Source organism: Leguminivora glycinivorella, chromosome 6 (genome assembly GCF_023078275.1).
Source record: "Leguminivora glycinivorella isolate SPB_JAAS2020 chromosome 6, LegGlyc_1.1, whole genome shotgun sequence".
Lineage (NCBI taxonomy): Eukaryota > Metazoa > Arthropoda > Insecta > Lepidoptera > Tortricidae > Leguminivora > Leguminivora glycinivorella.
In genome coordinates this window covers 17,939,307-17,964,673 of record NC_062976.1, presented here as the reverse complement: position 1 = coordinate 17,964,673, position 25,367 = coordinate 17,939,307, and the positions used below count along the sequence as shown (strand labels likewise).

The 25,367-nt window shown below is 36.7% G+C and overlaps 3 protein-coding genes across 9 annotated transcripts in view; 2 read left to right on the top strand and 1 right to left on the bottom strand.

Moving 5' to 3' along the window:
* Positions 1-25,367, bottom strand: part of LOC125226786 (whirlin) — a 137,763-nt gene that overhangs the window by 9,323 nt on the left and 103,073 nt on the right. For all 7 annotated transcript variants that reach the window (XM_048130874.1, XM_048130875.1, XM_048130876.1 and 4 more), the window contains one exon: positions 19,252-19,353. In XM_048130874.1, the coding sequence (XP_047986831.1) occupies positions 19,252-19,353 (102 nt within the window). The remainder of the gene's footprint in view (positions 1-19,251; positions 19,354-25,367) is intronic.
* LOC125226787 lies at positions 387-15,664 on the top strand. Its single transcript, XM_048130882.1, has 2 exons — positions 387-540; positions 14,824-15,664. Exon 2 carries the CDS (start codon positions 14,892-14,894, stop codon positions 15,087-15,089), a length of 198 nt encoding a protein of 65 aa, XP_047986839.1. The 5' UTR covers positions 387-540; positions 14,824-14,891; the 3' UTR covers positions 15,090-15,664.
* On the top strand, positions 17,242-18,109 carry LOC125226788. Its single transcript, XM_048130883.1, has one exon. It carries the CDS (start codon positions 17,337-17,339, stop codon positions 17,532-17,534), a length of 198 nt encoding a protein of 65 aa, XP_047986840.1. The 5' UTR covers positions 17,242-17,336; the 3' UTR covers positions 17,535-18,109.

Sequence of the window (25,367 nt, the reverse complement as noted above, 5' to 3'; positions counted from 1 at the left end):
AATCACTGCCTTAGTATCTTAACTCTACAACGCCAATAAGACACTACAGTAGACGATTACGGTGATTATGGAATAGACGGCGACGCACTTGTAGATAATTTCATACACAAAAACGCGTGTTTGGCTCATATTTTCATGTACTAATAAATCTGAGTGTTATAATTAATGATACGATCTATGGGGTTCATATAGGAATACAATGTTGGCTGTTGGTAAAACTTATGTATCGCAAATATCGCAATGTCCCTACAAGAACTAAAACGTCTTTAGTAGTACGCGGGTGGTCTGGCAAGTTCGCATGCGGCCGGCCCTGCCGCCGCTCGCGCAGCAGGACCCGGGGGCCGCGCTAGCGGAGTGAACTCCATTCGCACTGGGGCCTAGCCGCCTGCGCCTGCGCCGCCTTTGCCCTCCCGCGGTGGAACCACTCGGCCAGTCTTGCTCGAATCGTCGACCGGCTCGCGCGTGTCGTTCGCTTACTTGATCTACACCTTGTTTACAAATAGAAGGCAGTGTGATTCGCAAACAGGATAAGCGTGACAGGTGAGTTAAATCTTTAATTGAGGTCAATGTTTCTACTGCGGTTTTAAAATCACCTGGCGCATTTAGCCAACAGGGTCGCTGGCAAACAATACCTTTGTGGTCACCTTTTGTTTTCGTTCGTTATGTGTGTTAAACATGTGGGGAATCATCAATAACGTTTACACCATTTCCTGGATTTTATCGGTTGCTGGTGTTGTATTCCTTTATCTACCTATTGCATTGTAATTATGGTACCAGCCTAATTGCAGCATGAGTTTTTGCAATAGTTTCCTATTGGGTTATGTGTTACCTTAATTGTATGAACATAGAGAATCGTAGTTTCTATCGAATTTTAGTTTCTTTTTCCTCGTGTTCGTTCATAAACATATTAATACAATTTCTATAAATACGAAAGGAACAATTTATTTGCGTCAAGTGAATTGCAGTGTGTTAATATGATCACATGTAGGTATCTGATCGAGTTCTGCTTACCGTCGCGTCGGCCGGTTCTTTTTGGGCCACGGACAGTGCGTATCCTTCTTTCTTATTGCAACGTGCATGTGACACCTGTGTGCATGTAACTAGATTTCTCGTTTCATTTAGTCCGGTTGCGTGCAGCTCCTATTAGATGTATCGCATAGTTAATTTTCTAGGGTTATGCCATAGCCGTAGGTGGACCGACTTATTACGTAGTTAGTACACTGAATACAATGGAGACCACGGGAAATCTGATAATGCAAATTAAACTCAACCGTATTTAATACTGTGTTTAGACAATCGGCCTCCCAGAAAAATATTTGTTGTGTTAAGAATAGGCCTCCCTTACCACACTAAATTAATTATTATTTACATGTGTTCCGTCAAAAAATAAGGTTACATATTAACCACCGAAAAATGTATTAGCAAAAAGTTCTTACCAAAATCGAATACTGTACGTAGTACGTACCCAGTAGAATGATACATTAGATACATAATTACATATCTACCTATTAATTACCGTTACTTTAATTGTCTATCTAATTATACCTACATGTGTTTTCATTCAGTGCATAGTAATTTCATACAAATTTTAACTTGGGTCTTGGCTGGCAGGTAGAATTTACGTACAGGTAAATTAAGATATTGAATCATAGGTAAATATTGAATAAATTGAGAGATTTGATTTAGTTTGATGCACTCTTGTGGATAAAATGCACCTTTGTTATTCTTCTTTGAAGTATCAAGAGAGCCTTTACCAGTAGGTGTGGTGAAAACCTTATTTCCTTTGTGCCTCCTTTTCTTAGCATCAATCAAAACCTATAATTGTAATTAATAACCGGGGTGCAGTTGACGATACTTATAAAATCCCTGCGGATCTGCGCATCGGACGCGGCGCTCGGATGCAACAAGGACGCCGTCGACAGCACAGATCCGGCCTTCGACCCATGCCAAGTCTATTGTATTGTCGTAAATTATGCACTTTTTTATTCTCCTACCTACTTCACAGGCTGACAACTGCCATGACACGCTTTCTATGGCTCTAATAGGAAATAATCGTCAAGAGTCAAGACCCGTGATCAATTCAAGTTAAAGTGCGTTATGTACAGACACGGTACTACAACACTTTGCGTGTGTTGTTTCATTTTAGTTAAATTGCGGGTATTGTTCTCGTATAGAGTGTGACATTTGAGATTAGGAAGTACTATCGTAACGTTACGTGGCCTGCAGGCACCGACTGATGGCTAGATCGGTATCTATTTGCTCGCGAAGCTGCGGCGCACGAGATCACGATCCGGAGACGTGGCTCGCAACGGGGTTAATGTTACAGTACACCTTCCTTATACAGTTTGTGTGGGACGCCGACTCGATGGGCCGATAGCCTCTCCGCCCTTAAAATAACCGTTGTCCCAGTCATAATTTAGCATCTATTACGGATCCGTAGGAGTCGAAATACATTTCTGCGTTTGATCCAACTGCGGGATAACAGTCACTGTCAAGTACATAATTTAATGCAGGTTCAAAGATGGGGGCATGTATGGTTTGAGTTCCTTTATTAAGCGTCTTCAATGATAAGGCAGAACGACTAAAGCGGTTAACTTATTACCTCAAAGGTCCGCAAAAGCGGTGTAGTGGTGAGATTAGTGCTGACCCGCGGGTCGCCCCGGCGCACGAGCGGCACGGAGATTACATCGGGACCTTTTAATGATCTCGCCTACCCGGAACACCCGATATTGGTTTCAAACGGCAAATTGAGGTAAATGTATTGCACAAAAAGGCAGAACCGCTCGAAAGTAAGTAGAAAAAACATTTCACAATGAACCGGACCGTTTATTATCAAAGTGGCAATCTTGTAATCTATGTTAAGGCCACACTTAGCGAACTCTAAAATTTTACGATTGAACCGCGGCTTCATTTTAAATTCAAACTGACATATGTTGCAATATGAGCGACGGTTCAAATTACGCTGAGAGGGATATCACACATACACTCTTCATTTAAGTAGGCACACCATTTCTTGATAACTGAAAAGGAATCATCTGTAGAGAGTAGGTAAATAGGTATCTGTACGTGTTTTGCGACAAGTTAGATAGGAACCGTCGTACGTGCGGTATTATAGAATCTTCAGTATGTACGATTTGAGGAATGGCGATAATCGATAAGGAAATCGTTACGGGTATCTGCGTAGAGTAAACCTAGTAAATGAGTATCGAGTGGTACATCGGTACAGGTTTGGAGGCAAACAAAGCTGGCAATTAGCGCGCGTGGGAGAGGAGTCGCACATGACGTCGCGCGGTCCCGCTAGCCAAACAGCGGCCGTTCACCGTCACCCACCTGCATCCTAGCTAAACCATATTTTGCATAATTCATAACTGTGCACTTTGTATCTCCTGTGCTAAGTTCCGTTCGTAATGCCGTATTTACCGGGTGTCCAGTTGGATTGACCGACATATAAAGTTAAAAAATCTGGGATTTAGATAATGTTACAAAAACAAAGGGTACTTCCATGTTGTTCGAAGAACTGTGAAATAATTCTGATGTTTACATTACGTTAAATGATGATTTTGCGGCTGAACCAGTTTTATATTTAAATCCAACAATATATGGCACTAACCCAATTTCCTGACATATACCGACATATTAATAAAGCTTGTTTCGTAATCCATAAAAAGGATAGTTAATGTATCTCTGTTATATCACCAGATAAATCTCATAAGGTACTAAAATCAATATCTCCAATCAAATAGTGCCTATAAGGAGAAATTAAATCCTTTGAAACCTCCATACCGCCACTTAACCTTATAGTAACTATTTATACTGACGCACTTTCTAACAGGAAGGTTCACGATTAAATCTCATATCAATCTTAAGGAACTGACATTGCTGTTCTATTTTCTTTTCCCTCCTCTGCCGTTCTTAATCTCAATAAACATGCGAAAGTATAACGTAACGAGACGGGAAACCGGCGATTACAGGAAATATTGATCCAGGCGATAGGTACTAGTACTAGTACGTAAATCGCGTCTTCCTGTTCGCTTTTTAGTTCCTGGGAAAAGGGAGAACCGGTTACCTTTAATTTCTTATTTAGTTCACATTGACGATAAGTATGCATCATCATCATCCTCCTTGCGTTATCCCGGCATTTGCCACGGCTCATGGGAGCCTGGAGTCTGCTTTGATAACTAATCCCAAGATTTGGCGTAGGCACTAGTAGACGATAAGTATGCATGAGACCTATTAAGTACTGTAACGAATAATTATTGGGTATTAAGTACCTATTCCGGTTGCATTAGATACTGATAATGAGAAAATCTTAACTTTTCCAGCAATTTTGGTGCGGCGTTCTCGCGTTAAAGGAATATATCTATATTTCCGAAGTTAATTAGGATCAATATTATGCGTGCATCTAATTTCAGTATGCGTGCATCATTTTCTGTTTACTGTATTATCTTGTTATTGTTACTATTTCTGTGTTAATGAACATGCATTGCTAAACCATATGTGTAAATTTAAAGAACCGCCTTATTCATAAACGTTCACTAAAGTTATTAAGCCGATAAAGTTCGTTTGTCCCTTTCTATCACACCCACACGTCGGAAAGGGACAAACGAACTTCATCGGCTTGATAACTTTAGTGAACGTTTATGAATAAACGTTTATGAACGTTTATGGGTAAATGAATAAATTGGACTCTAATGACGACCGGTCTGGCTCAGTTGGTAGTGACCCTGCCTGCTAAGCTGCGGTCCTGGGTTCGAATCCCGGTAAGGGCATTTATTTGTGTGATGATCACAGATATTTGTTCCTGAGTCATGGATGTTTTCTATGTATGTATATAAGTATGTATTTATCTATTTAAGTAAGTATACCGTCGCTTAGCACCCAAGCTTTGCTTAGTTTGGGGCTAAGTTGATCTGTGTAAGGTGTCCCCAATATTTATTTATTTATAAAATTCAATATTATGACACCGTCGCCGTCGCATCTACTTAAATATGTAATTACTTGATTATGAGTAATGGAATTATTATTTTTAATTAAATACCAAGACGTATTAAACGGCGCACAAAATGAACTTGCGTAAGTGTTACAATATTAACCAAATGTTAATATTACAAACCTACCTCAATTTCGAAACCAATATCTTCTAAGATTACGACCCAACTAGCAAAAGTCGCGCTTACAACGATCTCAAGACTACATTTTTTTGGTTTTATATTGATTCTATATCATCGTATAATCCTGGATTTGGGCACAATTATAAGCGTATTTATTTTAATATCGTTCTAATATCACTTTTATTGCATACTGTTTGCTTTTACAGTAATCATGCCAAAACTAATTTAAGCCTCCTTAGGCTAATATCGCTTTCAGGTAAGTATTTTATAAGCCTACATAGGCTTATTTTGGTCCAACGTTAGACTCTTATGAGCCTAAACAAGCTTATTTTGATTTTTGTACGACAACACGGTACGCTTGGTCTGTAGCGTGATAATATAAAAAAAATGTTGTGACAAAATAAACACTGAAGGTACGAATTACCATTTAGTAATACTTATAAACTTATAATTGCGTGTTTATTATCCTTGGTGCTTCTTCATATTGCGTAGTAAGTATTTGGAAAATATTATTTACTGTAAAATGGACCCTTATTTACACTTCAAATTTCATGCGCCCACTCAAATAATAGTATTTTGTATCCTCGTTAATTATTTTATTTCTATATTTGCAGTAAAAAGACGCCATTGTTATAGTTGCATTTTCTCAGTGCGCTATTAGACTATTATAAGATCATTTACTTAATATTAGCATTCTTGAATACCAATGATACGGCCATGTTTAATTAATTTAGGGTTCCTTGCTTTACCTATATAAAACCTCATTTTCTTTATCTTGACCTGATTTTATATCACTTGACCCTAAAAAAACAAATGTACCTACTTATTGTTTTTACTTTTTATTCAAATGGCAATGTTGGTGATGTGAAATGGTTGTATACTTACAATTGTGTTCCCAAAATCGATTTAAGGTCTAATCACTTTATATTGATCTTATCTATTGTTTATTTAAGTATGTTTATTCTATATCACGCTAATATCGAACTAAATTACTATAATAGTATTATAAAATGCGCTTATATACACATATGAGACTAAGTAATGAGACAGAGAGTTCTAGAGTGCGTACTAACTTGTCTAAGGCTAATTTAAGAGCATAACATTTTCTAAAACAAATATTAGAGTGCTATAAGCCCACTACTCTTATAAAGTGCGCAATCCAAGACTATTTTGCTAGTTGGGGAGTACCTATGTCGGCATTAAGCGGTCATATCTAGTAACTACTAGAGAAAACAATTATAAATGAATTAGGTAATTCAATAATTACTAAGCGCTTTGTTCATTGAAGATGTCACCTTTTCGGTCAATTGAACATGCATTTAAAATGATACAGTTTGGTTATTGAATTAGAACAATAGTGTTGTCATCGGTGGCACGTGAGAACCGATCAAGGGACAAAGAGGTGGTATCTGGCGTGTGCCAGTGGGCCACGGGTGCAGCATGCAGCGGAGCCGATTGTTGTCGCAACGGTATATAACCGGCGTGACTCATGCACATTATTAATCGGTTCACGACTCATAAAAAACTTATTGGTACAAGAAGTGTAACCGTACTGTTTAGTATTTTTTGTTCGTTTGTGATATGGCCGTAATAACACTGACCATGTGACTTTATATAAATTTAATACAAAGTTAATCATAAGACCATAACTATAATTAAAACTTGCTTTATCAAAATAAAAGCTAAATCAGCTTTTAAATCTAGATTTAACAGGGATGACGAATGAAACGAGAACGATATGATTCACATTGCGTAATAACAAAATATTGGTATTGTGGTATAAGATTTGAAATAACAACGCGGCAACCCACACTTAACGTACAAACAATAAAGTTTCCGCGAAGGATCAAGTTGGTAATTGTATGAGGCGAATCTAAGACAATACGTTCGAGAGAAAGTAAGACATGTGAGTTTGCGAGGTTCAATTGAGCGTAGTATATGGTGTCACGTACGAAAGCAATCTGGAGTGCGGCGGGCACATAACACATTAACCATAACTACTTCACTTGGGACTGTCTTTTTTGTAACATGCGGGGAAATTTAGGCCCTAAAATCGCAATAATAAACTGCGGAATTATATTAGAGACACCCAAAATGGATATTAAAATTTATTAAATATCAATTGCTGTGTTAGGCAGGTAAAGTGGCCATGCCGTAACGCCGAACATTTTATGTAAATAGGTTTTGTATACTCGAAGTAGCTTCCGCTCGCGACTTCAGCGTGACATTCTATCATATCATATCCTGTGTTTTTTATAGGAAACTCAAACTACCTTACCTATATGTATTGTTCATTATCCATAGGAAATTTTATACGTTTAGGTTTAGTAGGTACGTATAGTTATACATACCTACCTGAAGAGGTTTGAGCCTTTACATTCGCTTTAGCATTAATAGGTAATATTGGTACCTAAGTATTTTCTCTGTTTTAGAGGAAATGGCCGGGAAACTGTTTGCCTTACATGATTAACAAAGAAAATCACACTTTCTTTACCGAAATTATTAAGAATTCCTAATTTTACCACAGCATTTATTTGCACAGCCAGTGCTTTTTTACGACTTTGAAACCCTTGATTGATTAGCAAAGACACGCCAAGGTAAAATTAGTATGCAATGCGGTCGAATATTCTTTGCACAATTAAGGACAACTATGAGGCATCTACTAAGGTAACTGTACCATATTACGGGAACTTAAGACGTTTCCTACTTTAAGTGAGGTTTGAAACAAAAATGCGAGGTTTCTAGTGGTGTTAACTATTTTATTTTGAGGATAAGTCTTCTACGATTGATTTAAGACACTATTTTGCATCGTAACTTCTAATTTATAGAAATTACCGTTGTTTTACTAAACCCTTAGTTTGCCCATTATTCCGGGATACAATTTTGGTATGGCTTTAATTCCGGGAGTCGTTGTACATTATTACGGGATATCTTTAAAGTCCACTTTGTTGAAGCATAATGTAAAGAAACGAATTAAAAATATTGTTTACATAAATATATAATGCACATATCGTTTTGATAAATGCTTATACAGAGTGTATTTTTTATAATTGGCAATATTTTGGTGAGCTGGAATGGGAAGGGAAATATGATATTTTACGGTATAACGATTATATGATATAACGACAGGGTGTTATAAGTTTCACTGTCTGTCTGTCTAATGCATCGCTTTCGAATGGATGAACCGATTTTGATTAGTTTTTTTCGTTTGAAAGAGCTGAATTAACCGAGAGTGTTCTTCTTAGCCATGTTTGATGAAATCGGTTTACATAGGTACTATTTTATATTTATATATGTCTATCCTATTATGTATTGTCCTCATGTAAATTTTAGCTTTCTAGTACGAATGATGATTGAGCTAAATCGTAGACGGACAGACTGGCTGACGGACAAACCAATATGCGGTATAAAATTTTTTAGCTAACTAAGGAAGTTTAAGAACATAATATCCGGGTCTTTGTACCTTATTTTATGAGTTTATATATTTTAATATACTTTATATAAGTATACCGGAATAAGATACACTCATATAAAGTCGTGTACTTAATTACGGCAGTCAAAAAAAGGCTATATTAAAACATAAACAAGATTTTTTTTCTTAGTATATTGGAAGATTATATAACAATTACACTCAAAACATTGAAATAAATAAACTTTGTGCTTTAATTTTATGAAATAAAACAAATTTAATATTGATGGCACAGTCTAATATTTCGCACGTATTACTCAATGAGTATACATTTCGTATTCAATTATGAGATTAAAATCTAAAAAATATATGTACCGTAATTATGTCACTATAATCTGTAATCTTTACTTAATGTATTTACATCAAATATATAAATATACTAAACCGTAAATAGTAATAGGACACAAAAACATTACGGACTGTGTTTCCGTTATTCCGTGATACTCCCGCAATTATGTACACCTCGTCAAAATGGTGTACATTATTCCGGGAGCGGCCATTTTAATAAAAATATGTTTTAAATTAACTTGAAAAGATGATATAAATGTCTTTTAATAACTATAAGACAATTATGATACAAATTTAATATCAATAAACTTACCATCATCACAGCAAACCCTTACGAAGTTCCGCTGCCGCGTTAAGCTCACCGTCAAACACGCCCATAGAAACCACTGCGTGGTTGCGACTGACGCATTTGGAGGTACCTCATGGCTTCAAAAGATAAGATAAATATCCGAAAATCGACTTTTTCGGTTCTATTTGATCTATAGTTAATTAAATATTGCATTAACTTAAGATTTTACTGATAGTTTCCTTATTTTGCGACAAAAACCAAAGTATCCCGGAATAATGTACCACATTTTACTATCCCGGAATAGTGTACAGATACCTTAATGATACAGTATATTTTTTATCATTCCGTGCAAAAACCTATCTCAATTAATTTAACCCACACTTTAGTAGCAATGCGATATAATAAAATTTATTGGCACGCTATACTAAGCGAGACGCAAAAAAGTTGACTTGACGCATTACGTTTGGCTATATCATAAATTTAATATAAATACAAGCAGTCACTTATACATTAGTAACATTATTGAAGAAACAAAAAGGCTAACTATTAGGCTACAGACTTATGATTTTATTCACTGGATTCGTGTTCTACTTATATGATTGTTTACAACACCTGTCGTGTTAATGATTTAAAAAAGTAGTACCTACGCTCCGATGCAGCGGTAAGAGCGACAACAGGACTGTGAGTCTTTATGCTTAACAAACGCATGGATTCGAACTAACCAGTGTAATATTGCTCATCGTTGTTATGGATCTCGAGGTCAGATAATGTTTGGAATGATCAGACAATGTAAAATAAAATGTTTGGGGAATTATGCATGGGGCGGGCGCACGCAATCGGCGGGACATTTCCGGCAAGTCTTGCGTCCCGTCAAGCGAAACGTGAATAGGCACTATTGTTGCCATTTGCACTCGTCTCCGGCTGCATCTGTCCTATTAAAATTTTTGGTTTTTGTATAATTATTTTTTTTTTTAAATATTAAACGTTGATTTTGTTCACAAACGCCTACAGTGCTGATATTTTTACGAATCACAAGGGACGAATTACTAACACTTTCATTTCTTATCGAGTGACCACCTTAACTTAAAAGTTGGTTAACTTCTACGAGTCTTTTTTAAATTTTTTCTATTGACCCAAGTACGGACTTTAAACTGTGTCTCGCTTCAGCTTTCGCCATTACCTTCTTCTCTTTACTATTTATAACGAGGTGCTTGTACTCATATAAACGTTCTTAATGTCATCTTGACTATCGCCCATGACCTATGACCAGTGAGGTAGGTCTGGTAATAAACAGTTTTAAACCAAACAGAAAGAAAACAAGCAGCGGTATCACGGTCGCGTTTTTGTCACTTGTCATATCATGCGGCACTGTCGCATTTGTTAGGACGTGACAGGTAAGGTGACAAATGATAGACAGCCGTCTTCAAACCTTAACCCTACTGAGGTTTTACAATTTCGTATCATCCATGAATACGCGTGGTCTGGTTCGTAATGTTACGAATACCTATTGTATCTTATAATGTTAGATTTGGCAAACATTAGTAACATTAGTAGTAGTACACATTTATTCATTAATCAATCAAGCAAAGGTACTTAACCGTATTTAGTCTCAAAGTAAACTCTTAAAATAATAATTTAAACAAAAAAAAAATATAAAGTTCCAACGTTTTTAAAACATGTATTAAACGAAAGAAATACATAATTTATTTGTCATTTCTCGGGTGCTTGTTATATCCGACTAACAACGCCAGAAGCAGCATCATTAGGGTGCCTTAATAGGGAGCAGAAATAACAGTGTTTAACTAACCAATAAAATATAGGTGAATGACACTATGTATTTTATTCTACTGTCATTAAGACGATACGATACAGGTCAATTATACAAACGCTCTCGACTATTTCCTCACTGGTTTTTGAAGATAGAGCAATTATTTTTTTTCTACACAGATTATTATTATTTTTATCTGTGTCGGACCGTTTTGATTTTTTTGCTATTTTTATTTTAAAAGAGCCAATCAAAAATTTCTAAAAACGGCCTTTTTCAATATGGCTAAAAAAAGGTGTGATACTCAAGATCGGTAACAATTAACCAATAAATCTAAACGGTCCGACACAGATTATTTCATTGTTATTCAAATTCTCAAATTTCGTTCCGTTTAAATAAGTTTTGAAGGAGGAAACAGTCGAGAGCGGAACCTCGATTTTAAAGATTTTTTCGCAATATCTTTTAACTGAGTTGTTCTTAATGGGCATTTTTTTCGATAAATCTAGTTAATAACACTAGTATATTTAATTAAAATTACCAAATTGAAAGGGGGACTCCTTTCCGTTTTAGCATTTTCGCTCCCGTAGCGTCTTAACCTATATCGCACTAATTTAGTGCGTGCAGTTAAGCAGAGTGTCATTCTGTAACATGGCAAACCTGCATGTTGCAGTCGCCGCGCGCACTGGCCGCTAAGAAGAAAAAGTACGGCCATATCACGCGTCTTTTGTTTTTTTGCACAAAATTTTCTCTGCCGGGGAAGGCTCATATACATTTCAAGTGCTAATTATTTAATTGCATTTAAAACTTGTGAAATACTTCTATTGTAAAAACAGTGTGTTTGTGTTGGGCTGCCTCTTATGCATGTATTTATAATTGTATAATATGTGTAAATAGTTAAGTTTATTCGTTTAATGTTGAAACCTAATCCAAGTCTTATTGTACGTCACTGTTTCGCGAAAGCGAATAAGGCCTGGGCTAGGTTCCGACTGCAGATCTAAGCACGCACGATTGTTGCAGCCCTTTCTTCTGCTTTAAAATTTAAGAAGATCTTTGCTGAACGTTGCTGCCTATACTACTCAGCGCTGGAACATCTTCAGCCTGGTTTCTGTACAACTCGCGCAGTGGCACCCGCGGACAGACCACGTTATACGGCTCGACGAAGACCAGCAGAAGGAACGTTGAGGCCAGTGACGATCTTATACTACCTACTCGCGTACTGACAGATAGTACCCACTTTATTGTATATATTGGTTTTTTTTTATATTATATTGTTTACTGCAAGAACATTCGTTTAATTTCTCCGCTGCTAGCCGGCTACAATTCAACTATATTTTATTGGTTGGTTAAACACTGGTTTCTCTTTAGTGCCACTAATAATCATTTCAGTATTACCTACTAAAATATCTAACTGTCAAATGCACTATACTACTGCATAAACTGAACCAACTGTCGACCAAGTAGTCGCCTAGACTGGTAGAAAGCACTTGCGTACATGTCAAATTTACCGGAAAAACAAGCACCAAAGTAACAAAATAATAAATCAATGGACAGGTTTATAAGATAACTCTTTCACTGACTCACATTTTATTCTACGAAAAGTCAGGTGCCAGTCCGGTTGCCGTTTAGCGCCGGCGCCGTATCGCACCTACGACTCTGAGTCACGACAATCCGAACTAAACCAGAACACCATAAACTAGGTATAGTTATTGGCTTCTAGCGACCCGCTTTCTAAGACATTACTTACATTTCGAAATTATCCACCTTCTGCGTTCGCGTGATATTAGCTATTAATGATGTCCAATTGCTCTAACCACTCGATTTTGCGAGACTTCCACAAGTAATTATATCGATGAGATTATATTTAAGTCCGTTAAAGATCGATATGTAGTCATGTCATGATTTCTGGATAACCCTGTTAATATCGTTTTTGTCGTAAAATATTCAATGAATTAAATACTAACTCTTAAATGGTTTTGATATTCCATTCCTATATGAGTCTTTTCAGAGCAAAATGCAAATATTTCTTAAAATGTGTGATTTAATAATTTGATGTTAACTCATTAATTAATTCGTCGTGAAATAAGGTTATTGAAAGCGTCAAATAGAACACCGCCACCGCGTTTAGCCTCACTTTCTCCGGAGAGAGCCGATCGTGCATGCAGATCTTTGTCTCGGCCGGCGCAAGCGCGAATCAAACATTCATCATTGTCATTCATCATTTCCCTAATAAAATAGTGAATAAAATGATTTTATTGGCTCATATTGTTTGCCACTACACGTATTTAATGGCAAATGCCACCATTACGTATGAATAATGTTGTTTTATATTTACATGCCTATCTATTTTAGGTTAGGTTTTGATATCACTAGGAAGTTGTATCTCATATATCGCGTTAAAAAGGCAAGTAAATGGTAGGTACATAAATTCAGAAACATTTGACGCTCAATACACCTGAAGCAATAAACACAAATGAAGAGGAGAAATGAATTGTACTTATGAAGGATTTATCTTTAGAAAATAGAGTGAATTATGTGGTAGTGTTAAAAAGGGAAAGCATGTAGGTGGAGCCTGTAATCAGTATCACAAGAATATCAATTTATGCTGCAGTTGCGACTCACGATCTTTCAGAATGTTGAGTCGAGATTGTCATGTGCTTTATTCCACATTTTTTCACCACAGCTAAAGCGGTCGCATGACTGGGATAAGAAAATGATAAAGAAAACGAAAAGTCAACTATTAAGTACCTAGGTCATAACCAAAGTAATGACGTGATAACGAGAAAAGTTACGATTTCACAGTCTTTGTGACAAGGCGTTAAGGGTTTATGTTGCTTGGATTATTGGATTAAAATACAGTCTCGTTCAAGTGAGCATTAACCGTGGATTTGTAGAAATATTCTGTAGTAACGACGTAGTAGTTGCGAAATCGATTTACCTCATTGTTCTCGTAGCCGCAGTTAAGTAACCAAAGTCTTTCCTTTTTTTGACAATGGATTACATCCGAGCACATAAAGTACGCACTTACTAGAAAATTGCACTATTAAAGTATTTCTTGTGCAGTTGTGGCCGTTCTTTTTAATATGTTAATGTCGAAGTAAAGTTAAAGTTCGTTTAGAAGGCGCGCGAACTCAGGTGCGATTTAAAATACACTGTGGACTATCAAGGTTACCTCCAAAACAGACGACCGATCTAATGCCGCATTATAATGAAACTTGTAAGCGAGATCTAATACCATCTAAATCAGCCCTTATGGTGGCACAAGTGGGGTATTTATTTAACTGTTTGTGTTTGAGCATGGCCCACTGACCATCGCGACTTGCGCAACTATTGGCTAACAATTGCCCACGGCGTAACAAACGTGTGTTGCCGCGTTTTGTATCGTTTAAAATGAGATTAGGCATGACCTATTATATCAGCTGATTGTTTCCTTACTTGAGAAATAATACTTTAAGTAAAATATCATTGCACGTACGACTCTTTCATTCCTTTTTAATGAAGACTGTTCCTACGTTTTAATGAAATTAAAATAAAGTTAATCACAAAAGAAATTAAAACGATAATACATTATGTGTAACCTACTTGTTTCGGGTTTGAAAGTCGCTGGATCAGCATAATTGATAAATTATATTTACTGGAACTAAATATTGTCCTTGCGTTTTTTTACACTGCAATCCGGCGGTCACATTAACTGGGTGGCTAGCCGAATGGCACAATCGCTCACGAAACGCTCACGAAACGAAGCGCTAGTAGATATCTATCTCTATCGCGCTTGCGTATTGGCGCGACAGAGCCAGCGGCGTATCGCTTTCGTTTGGCGTCGGAGAAATGCCATTCGGCTACGGGGCCTGTACGCAATATAAGCAATAAGTATTCACACTCAAGTTGGCTGTTTTGTTTACAGGTAAACACGCCAAACCTGCCAGGGGACTCGCCGCATAACAATTACATCAGCTTCTTGTGTCACACAAAATGGAAAGCTGGTTGGATGATGTTAAGCGCGTGCGCATCCCGCGGCCAAAGTTCGGGACGAAGTACCCGGCGGAGCCGCCCAAGGACTACCTGGAGGACTGCGGGGGCGAGCTGGGGGGCAAGCAGAGGCACCACGACAGGAAGGATCTCACTAAAGCCACCGAGGAACTGCGCCGGACGCTGCAGGAAAAGCTATGACCTTCGATCGACCGCGCGGGTTTATGATAGCATTAGATGTAATCGACTTCACACGTGACCGCCTGCCTCAATGTATCCTCTGACGGATCCCAGCACAATAAGAGGCCGTAGAAATAGTGATAAAATATAACGATTTGGTGGTTAACCATTGATATTTTCCAGTTCTGCGCGTTTAGCAGCATATATTACAGAAATATGACATTTCGAAGAATCATAAGCAATTTTCGAAGATTTTAAATATTATGGTAGACCGCAGTCTTGTGTCATAAATCAAAAAATGTTTTTTTTTGTCCATTACACTAACAGTGCCCTATGTGTCTTTATGAATTTTATGATATTGACCTAACTTAGTATACTTAACTGCTTAAGTTTGTTAGTATCTTTTAAAAATCGTAGTTATATGCACCTGTGCGAGTTTTTGAAACGACTATGTAAGAAGACCAGTAAATTTTTCGGCCACATACCTATAGTTATGAATAGGTAATTTTATTTAGACTGATAATATAGTTATAGAAAACGAATCTCCGAATGTATTAAAATTATATTAGTTATTATTTAATATAAGATAAAACGGATCCAGAGTTTTTATTTAGAAAACCTGATTTATGTATTAGATATCACAGACATTTTGTAGGAAGTGGTCAAGGGTCTAAGTCCTGAAGCAGCCATTATGCAAGTGTAGAAGATGCCGTTATCCGCCATAAAACTTGACCGCAGCAAATGATATATGAGCGGCATTGTGAGTCGCCTATAACAAAGACTATAAATTACGTTACCACCACCATCTACTTCACTATAAATTTAAGACGACGGACTAATAACAATTCGCGTTTCATGGGAATCTAGCATTACGCTGATTAGATGCAGAATAGTAATAGTGATAGATGCTGAATTTTAAAATATGATCTAAAACTACTTAGACCATTCTGAAGACCTGTTACAAGTTTTTTAATCAGTGCAATATTTTGAAAATTAATAGGATTAAGTCTATTAATTTTCAATATATTTTACTAACTTTAATATACTGACAGACAATAATATGTACTGACAGACATAACCAAAGTTACGATTTCACAGTCTTTGTGACAAGGCGTTAAGGGTTTATGTTGCTTGGATTATTGGATTAAAATACAGTCTCGTTCAAGTGAGCATTAACCGTGGATTTGTAGAAATATTCTGTAGTAACGACGTAGTAGTTGCGAAATCGATTTACCTCATTGTTCTCGTAGCCGCAGTTAAGTAACCAAAGTCTTTCCTTTTTTTGACAATGGATTACATCCGAGCACATAAAGTACGCACTTACTAGAAAATTGCACTATTAAAGTATTTCTTGTGCAGTTGTGGCCGTTCTTTTTAATATGTTAATGTCGAAGTAAAGTTAAAGTTCGTTTAGAAGGCGCGCGAACTCAGGTGCGATTTAAAATACACTGTGGACTATCAAGGTTACCTCCAAAACAGACGACCGATCTAATGCCGCATTATAATGAAACTTGTAAGCGAGATCTAATACCATCTAAATCAGCCCTTATGGTGGCACAAGTGGGGTATTTATTTAACTGTTTGTGTTTGAGCATGGCCCACTGACCATCGCGACTTGCGCAACTATTGGCTAACAATTGCCCACGGCGTAACAAACGTGTGTTGCCGCGTTTTGTATCGTTTAAAATGAGATTAGGCATGACCTATTATATCAGCTGATTGTTTCCTTACTTGAGAAATAATACTTTAAGTAAAATATCATTGCACGTACGACTCTTTCATTCCTTTTTAATGAAGACTGTTCCTACGTTTTAATGAAATGAAAATAAAGTTAATCACAAAAGAAATTAAAACGATAATACATTATGTGTAACCTACTTGTTTCGGGTTTGAAAGTCGCTGGATCAGCATAATTGATAAATTATATTTACTGGAACTAAATATTGTCCTTGCGTTTTTTTACACTGCAATCCGGCGGTCACATTAACTGGGTGGCTAGCCGAATGGCACAATCGCTCACGAAACGCTCACGAAACGAAGCGCTAGTAGATATCTATCTCTATCGCGCTTGCGTATTGGCGCGACAGAGCCAGCGGCGTATCGCTTTCGTTTGGCGTCGGAGAAATGCCATTCGGCTACGGGGCCTGTACGCAATATAAGCAATAAGTATTCACACTCAAGTTGGCTGTTTTGTTTACAGGTAAACACGCCAAACCTGCCAGGGGACTCGCCGCATAACAATTACATCAGCTTCTTGTGTCACACAAAATGGAAAGCTGGTTGGATGATGTTAAGCGCGTGCGCATCCCGCGGCCAAAGTTCGGGACGAAGTACCCGGCGGAGCCGCCCAAGGACTACCTGGAGGACTGCGGGGGCGAGCTGGGGGGCAAGCAGAGGCACCACGACAGGAAGGATCTCACTAAAGCCACCGAGGAACTGCGCCGGACGCTGCAGGAAAAGCTATGACCTTCGATCGACCGCGCGGGTTTATGATAGCATTAGATGTAATCGACTTCACACGTGACCGCCTGCCTCAATGTATCCTCTGACGGATCCCAGCACAATAAGAGGCCGTAGAAATAGTGATAAAATATAACGATTTGGTGGTTAACCATTGATATTTTCCAGTTCTGCGCGTTTAGCAGCATATATTACAGAAATATGACATTTCGAAGAATCATAAGCAATTTTCGAAGATTTTAAATATTATGGTAGACCGCAGTCTTGTGTCATAAATCAAAAAATGTTTTTTTTTGTCCATTACACTAACAGTGCCCTATGTGTCTTTATGAATTTTATGATATTGACCTAACTTAGTATACTTAACTGCTTAAGTTTGTTAGTATCTTTTAAAAATCGTAGTTATATGCACCTGTGCGAGTTTTTGAAACGACTATGTAAGAAGACCAGTAAATTTTTCGGCCACATACCTATAGTTATGAATAGGTAATTTTATTTAGACTGATAATATAGTTATAGAAAACGAATCTCCGAATGTATTAAAATTATATTAGTTATTATTTAATATAAGATAAAACGGATCCAGAGTTTTTATTTAGAAAACCTGATTTATGTATTAGATATCACAGACATTTTGTAGGAAGTGGTCAAGGGTCTAAGTCCTGAAGCAGCCATTATTATGCAAGTGTAGAAGATGCCGTTATCCGCCATAAAACTTGACCGCAGCAAATGATATATGAGCGGCATTGTGAGTCGCCTATAACAAAGACTATAAATTACGTTACCACCACCATCTACTTCACTATAAATTTAAGACGACGGACTAATAACAATTCGCGTTTCATGGGAATCTAGCATTACGCTGATTAGATGCAGAATAGTAATAGTGATAGATGCTGAATTTTAAAATATGATCTAAAACTACTTAGACCATTCTGAAGACCTGTTACAAGTTTTTTAATCAGTGCAATATTTTGAAAATTAATAGGATTAAGTCTATTAATTTTCAATATATTTTACTAACTTTAATATACTGACAGACAATAATATGTATTATACATCAACCGCTCGTGTTTTGATAGTACTTGCAAGCAGGCGACCTTGCAAGTTGCAACTGAACCCGCTGATAGGTATCGTGTTTGTCAAAAACAATGTAACGAATAGAAAGGTATTTTAACAAGTAACTGGTAAAGCAATAATATTTCATAGAGCGCTTAGAGGGTCCACTAGGACGACGATGGCTGTGTCGGGTCTGGCGGGCCGCCAAACTATTCAGTTACAAACGAGTTTTGGCGGGAAACGACTGAGCCGAAGACAATTCATATAACCAAGTCTCATATTTCCCTTTCACGAGGGCTCCGATGAAGAATAAGCGGGGCTCATACGTCGGCATGCAAGTAGCAATATGCGTAAAGTAGTGTCATAAGACTCATAAGTTGGTTCATCTTGTACGCGTGTACGTAGTTTTCTGGGACAACGTATAAATGCGCAAAATTACATTTCATCATAAATTGATCTTGCCGGTTGCGTATACGTATTATTACGACAGTGTCAATAGTGTAAATTCGCTTAAGTAGGAATTTCTAATAACATAAGCGCAGTTTTCATCTAATCACTAGAATGAGTTAAATTAGCCTTTAACTTTGCCAGGCGAGATTTGTAGCATGGGTGCTACGTATAGGTAAGTCCCAGTTGTGTAAGGTAAGCGTGTGCAGTAACTGACCTGTTCATCGTAATGCTGCGTGTGCAACGCGGTCGTGCTGCCTTCCCGAGAGTTGCAGGGCGAGGAGTGCCGCCGCGACCGCCGCCCTTCCTCTTCGTATTCCTGTTCAAAATAATACCAAATTAAACAACAATAATTATTATAAAGCCTTGGGAAATGTGAGATGCAGCTGAACACGTTAGTGTGTAGCAAGCGTGTGACGCAAACGGCTACTCGGCCTCCGGTGGTAAATTAGTCTGCGTCACGAATGTGTGCCAGGCTGTACCCCATAGAATGTGCCGGCATGCAAGCCGAACCACGCAGAAGGGATTAAAAGGTAGCAGGTATTTTTTAATAAGTAACTTATTAGATTACCAAACATTAAGTTTAACCAAGTAGGTAGATTATAGGTATGGTGCGAAAATGCACCGATTCTAACAGACTGGCTGAAGAATTTTCATAAATCTTTGACAAGCATTTAATCTGATTTAGTCAACAATTCATAATACAATTATAAAAGTAGATCAGTTGTAAAAACACAATGGATATTAAACAGGTATCTACCACACAAAATACACATGCACGAAACATTATAGCACGCACAAACATAGCACGCGCGAAATAAACAAAATGCTCACACTATAAGTTTAACACAAACTACGCTAAAGTCACTCTTAAATTTTATCTGGTATGTTTAGGGTACTCATGCGTAATGGATTATAACACTTGGGAAACCGACAGGTTATCTAGTTGGTTGTCTTCGGCTGGTGTGAAGTAGCGGGAGCCCGCCGTGAGACTGGGGCGAGGGATGACCATCCCGACGATGCAATTGATTTTTGACGCTATTTTTGCATGTTGGCACAGTTTCCACCGCGCCAAGTCTGGGCTAAGTGATACGTTACCGGATTGTTGTCGCTAATGCCCTCTCTTTGAAAATTTACGGCTTGCCTGTTCAAGTTTCGACTTCAATATTTTCATTATAATTAGACAGGTATTTACGGTAAGCTATGTAATGCTTAGGAGGTATTTGCATGGGTAGGTAGCTGTGAAAACGCGCGTGCGGTAGAAGGCGCGTGCCGATCTTGCCGAATTGCGGACCTAAGGCTAGCCTAGAGCTAGACCTGAAATAGACCCAGTGCTATTTGCGTGATTGAAATGCCTACTATAATGTGTTTTATCGCCTAATTAGCGATTGAACAAAGATTTTACTTAGCGTTTTACTTTAGAACTAAAACAGCGGTCACGCAAGCTATAATAATCCTGAAAATAAGTAGGTATTCGTTAACATGGGACTCAAAACTGACAAAAATGATATGACAATAAATAGATATATAAACACCATAAATAAAAGTTTATTAAAAAATAGCAATTTAACTATAGCGTATTTAATCACGTTATATATACCTAATCTATTGTTGTAAACTGGATGACAACGCAGATGACAATGACCGTGTGGACAGTGGACACACACAGTCAGCAGCTGAAGTACCTATCTACTCAACTCATACATAAAATAAAATATAGACCGAGGATATTATAAGAGAGAGAGGCTACTTGCTCTTAGTCAAATCAGATTATTTTTAAGAACTGTGTGATACTATACAGCACGACCACGGATGATTTTATTAATTCTGATGCGGTACAAATTCACGAAAAAAAATGTACTTTTTTGTACTGACGTTTAAAAAAAATGTACCCTTATGATTTTGGAGTTTCGACATAGGGCCCGTGGTCGTGCTAGGTAGGTACTCCCTGGCACGACCACACTATATTTAATGAGATTTTAAATTTCTGTTGCAGTACAAATTAAAAAAATGTACTTTTTTGTACTTACCTTTTAAAAAAAAATACCCTCATGGTTTTGGAGTTTTGACATGGGTTGTGGTCGTGCTAGATAGGTGGTACTTCCTGGCACGACCACACTATATTTAATGATTTTTTAAATTTCTGTTGTGGTACAAATTCACGAAAAAAAATGTACTTTTCTGTACTTACCTTTTTATAAAAAGTACCCTCATGGTTTCGGAGTTTCGACATGGGTTGTGGTCGTGCTAGATAGGTACTCCCTGGCACGACCGCACTAAGTTTTTGAAGTAATTTACATAGTACAATTTCAAAACACTTGTTTAGTATTTATTTGACCATCAAATTAAACATAAATATAGTGTGGTCCTGCCAGGAAGTACCACCTATCTAGCACGACCACACCCCATGTCAAAACTCCGAAACCATGAGGGTATTTTTTTTTAAAAGGTAAGTACAAAAAAGTACATTTTTTTTCGTGAATTTGTACTGCAACAGAAATTTTGTGGTCGTGCCAGGGAGTACCTACCTAGCACGACCCCGGGCCCTATGTCGAAACTCCAAAATCATAAGGGTACATTTTTTTTAAACGTCAGTACAAAAAAGTACATTTTTTTTCGTGAATTTGTACCGCATCAGAATTAATAAAATCATCCGTGGTCGTGCTGTATAGTATCACACTAAGAACTGTCAAAACGCATTTCAACGTCTTGCTAATATGGAATTGAATTAAGTGACGTCACGGTCAACTCAGTTACTTTATATATTTCTATCTAACTCATTAAATAGAAATTGGCCTTAAAAATAACTTCTATCCATGTTTTTCTTATATTTATCTGATGCTTTATTTCGTGCATGGTGTAAAATATTTTATTTTAAGTACAGTCAAGTTGCCTATTCCTTATGTGTTCCAGTACAGGTCTCATTGAAAGAGACAGAAATAGCTCGGGTGATCTAGACTAGACATACTCTTATTATTTTATATCTATTGTATAACCTATAATGTTTGTCTTTATTAATGTACCGTAGGTTCATAGAGCGAAAAAAAACACTACGGCTGCTAAAAAACTATTAATGAGGGATGGATAAAAATCATTAGTGTTGCTTCCGGAATACTTAGATTTAAAATCCACTTATTTTTTCACAAAAATTAAAAACACGGAAATTGCTTTAAATACCGTTCCTAAAGTAATTATTTATACCTACTGAAATTAACATCAAGTTTGAGGGATTTTTTCGGCATAGATATCGATACCTCTGGGTTCAATTGGCGTAAAGGACATTTTGGCGAAAATGAGTTATATATACAGTTTTGTTCAGAATTTCAAGCGCTATCGATCTGTGTAGTTAAAATTTCGATATCTCTTAAAAAGTTGCCTTTACGACCAAGATTTTCTACTATGGACTTGCAAAAATAGCTTTTCTGAAGGGGCGTAAATATCAAGTCATTAATTATAAATTATTATTTGTGTCGTAAAGGAAATCTACAAATAAAAATATAGTCGTAAGTCACCTTGATATATATTGTTGCCCTTTAAGCCCTTACTTATTAAGGATCACTTTCTATAGTAGTGTGGTAAAGTTGGGCGTAAAGGACAAGTTTTTTTGTTCTTCGTCCTTTACGACCAGCACTAAAAATATTTTATTCGCAACTGTAATCGATATCTTTGGGTTCAATTGTCGTAAAGGACATATAATGCAGGTTTCCAAGAGAAAGATAAACCCACTTTTTTGTTTTTTTTTACCTATATTTGTGACGTGTATAAGAAAAATATGCAGATTACGAGTATCTTTAACCTAGTGTAGCAACCGTAGTGATAAACTAAACGATTTAGAAGATAGATGGTTGTAAAGGACACGTCAAAATGCTATAACGTCCTTTACACCCATGATTTGATAGGGTCGTAAATGACAGTCTTAGATGATTTTTATACAAAGTCGGGGCGTAATTGTAACCGAAATGGTACTACAAATGTTGTGCTAAGTTTACAATTAAAAACTGGAAAAATGTACCTATCAAAACGTAGTTAATATGGCATAGAATAGCTACATTAGTTTAATGCAGTGTATTATTTATCTAAGCTATCTTAGCAACAAAAAAGAACAAGACTATTGTGTATCCAGTTTTTTAATAAAGAAACAATATTTGCTTAAAAACTATCTAATACTTTGGCAACAAATTCTAAGTTATTTTTTTAGTATTCGCCGCTGTCTGAATAGTCAGTAGGTTACGCATTCAGCCTTTAATTCTAGCAGGGAAACGCTTTCGTAGTATTATTATACTGCGGCGAGATGTAGGTAATAAAAAAAAAACACTGTGGCAATCAGGTTACGTACCCAAATGCACAAACGCTCACGATAATATCTATTTCGTAGCTACTTATATATCTTTATCGCTCTTGCGTATTGTACCAGACTGCATTTTTGTCGGCGTCTGGCGTCGACGATTGCCATTCAGCTACGCCGGCAGTAAACTTTAACAGTAGACTATACTAACATTTAGTGCGACAATAACAGGTGCGTTTCGCTAGCGAATGAGCGTTAGCGTTTGGTGACTTGGCTATGTACCCAGGTACTTAAAGCATTGACTATAATATTTCTAGGATTGAACTCATAATTAAGATTATTCTTATTTAACAGGTTTTAGACTAAATAACAATCTTCTGTTTTAAAATTATCAAAAATATGAATCAACATAGTAGGTAGTCTTGACTACAGTTACTATTATTTATTAGTTGGTCACAGTTTGTATACGCGTCCTAACTTGCGTTTATAAATAGGTACTTAACTCTTTAGTTATTCTTAGAACTTCTTTCTACTTTAGGCTTAAAATTACTGTCGGATTAATATAGTCTACTGTTCACAGTTGCTGATTAAAGTTTACGTGATTACCATTAGTGTTTTTATATTTACTTAAACTATGAAAGCGTTTCCCTGCTAGAATTAAATACTGAATGCGTAACTTATTGAGACAGCGGCGAGTACTAAAATAATAACTTTCCAAAATATTAGATAGTTTATGTTGTAGTGTTTTTTTTATGTTGTTTCTTTATTGCAAAACTGGATATAAAATAGTCTTGTTCTTTGTCTTTGCTAAATATTTAGATAAATATATGTCGCAGTAAGATAGATAAAACCGTTATATAGTTATAACCCTAGGAATATAATTATACGTCGTAACATAGTTAAACGAAAGCGATTAATTTCTATCTTACTAGGAATATAACTATAATACGTTACTAGTTTAGTCATTTAATCATATGACTGGATTCAGTCTAGTGAAATGATTGTAGATAGGAGTGCGACGGTGCGGCAGAGGTATAGTTTGCTTGAGGTTTTGTGAGGAAATGGATGCTAGGCCATCGAGTGTAATGTGAGGTACTTAGTGTTATATTGTGTTGTACCTTTCTAATGTTATACGTTGTTATGTGTTATTTAAGTTTCATGGCGTATTAGCTCACTGTAATGTCATGTTAACGTATCGACAAATAAAATAATAAAATAATAATAAAATAATAATAAATAGTTATAACCCTAGGGATATAATTATATGCCGTAACATAGCTAAACAAAAGCGATTCATAACCATCTTACTAGGAATATAATTATAATACGGTAGGTACTAGTTTAGTTATATAATTATATCACTGGATTAAACTTAATCTAGGGATATAATTATAATACGTCTCTAAGTGGGACTGGAACCGGAAGTCCCGGTTCTTTATAGTTCTATACCAAAAAAAATCAAAAGGAACCCTTATGTCGTGACTCTGTCCATCCGTCTATGTGTTTAGAGAGAATAAGCACATTGAATTGGAAAGAATTAACAAATTCTTGCCCTAAACAATTCTTCACTGTGGTTTGTTTGTTTAACGCATATAATTATATCCCTAGGGTTATAACTATACCTCCGCCGCACCGCCACACTCCTGTCTACAATCATTTCACTAAACTGAATCTAGTCATATAATTATTTGACTAAACTAGTAACGTATTATAGTTATATTCCTAGTAAGATAGCAATAAATCGCTTTCGTTTAACTATGTTACGACATATAATTATATCCCTAGGGTTATAACTATATAACGGCTTTATCTATCTTACTGCGACATATACACTGTAACACTATTGTGTCTATTCTATGCCATATTAACTACGTTTTGATACATTTTTCAAGTTTCTCAATTGTAAACTAAGCTAAAAACAGTTACCATATTTGTACCTTTCCGGTTACATTTACGCCCCGAATTTGTATAAAAATCATCTAAGACCGTCATTTACGACCCTATCAATTCTAATTGTTCAAAAAAATCGTGGGTGTAAAGGACGTTCA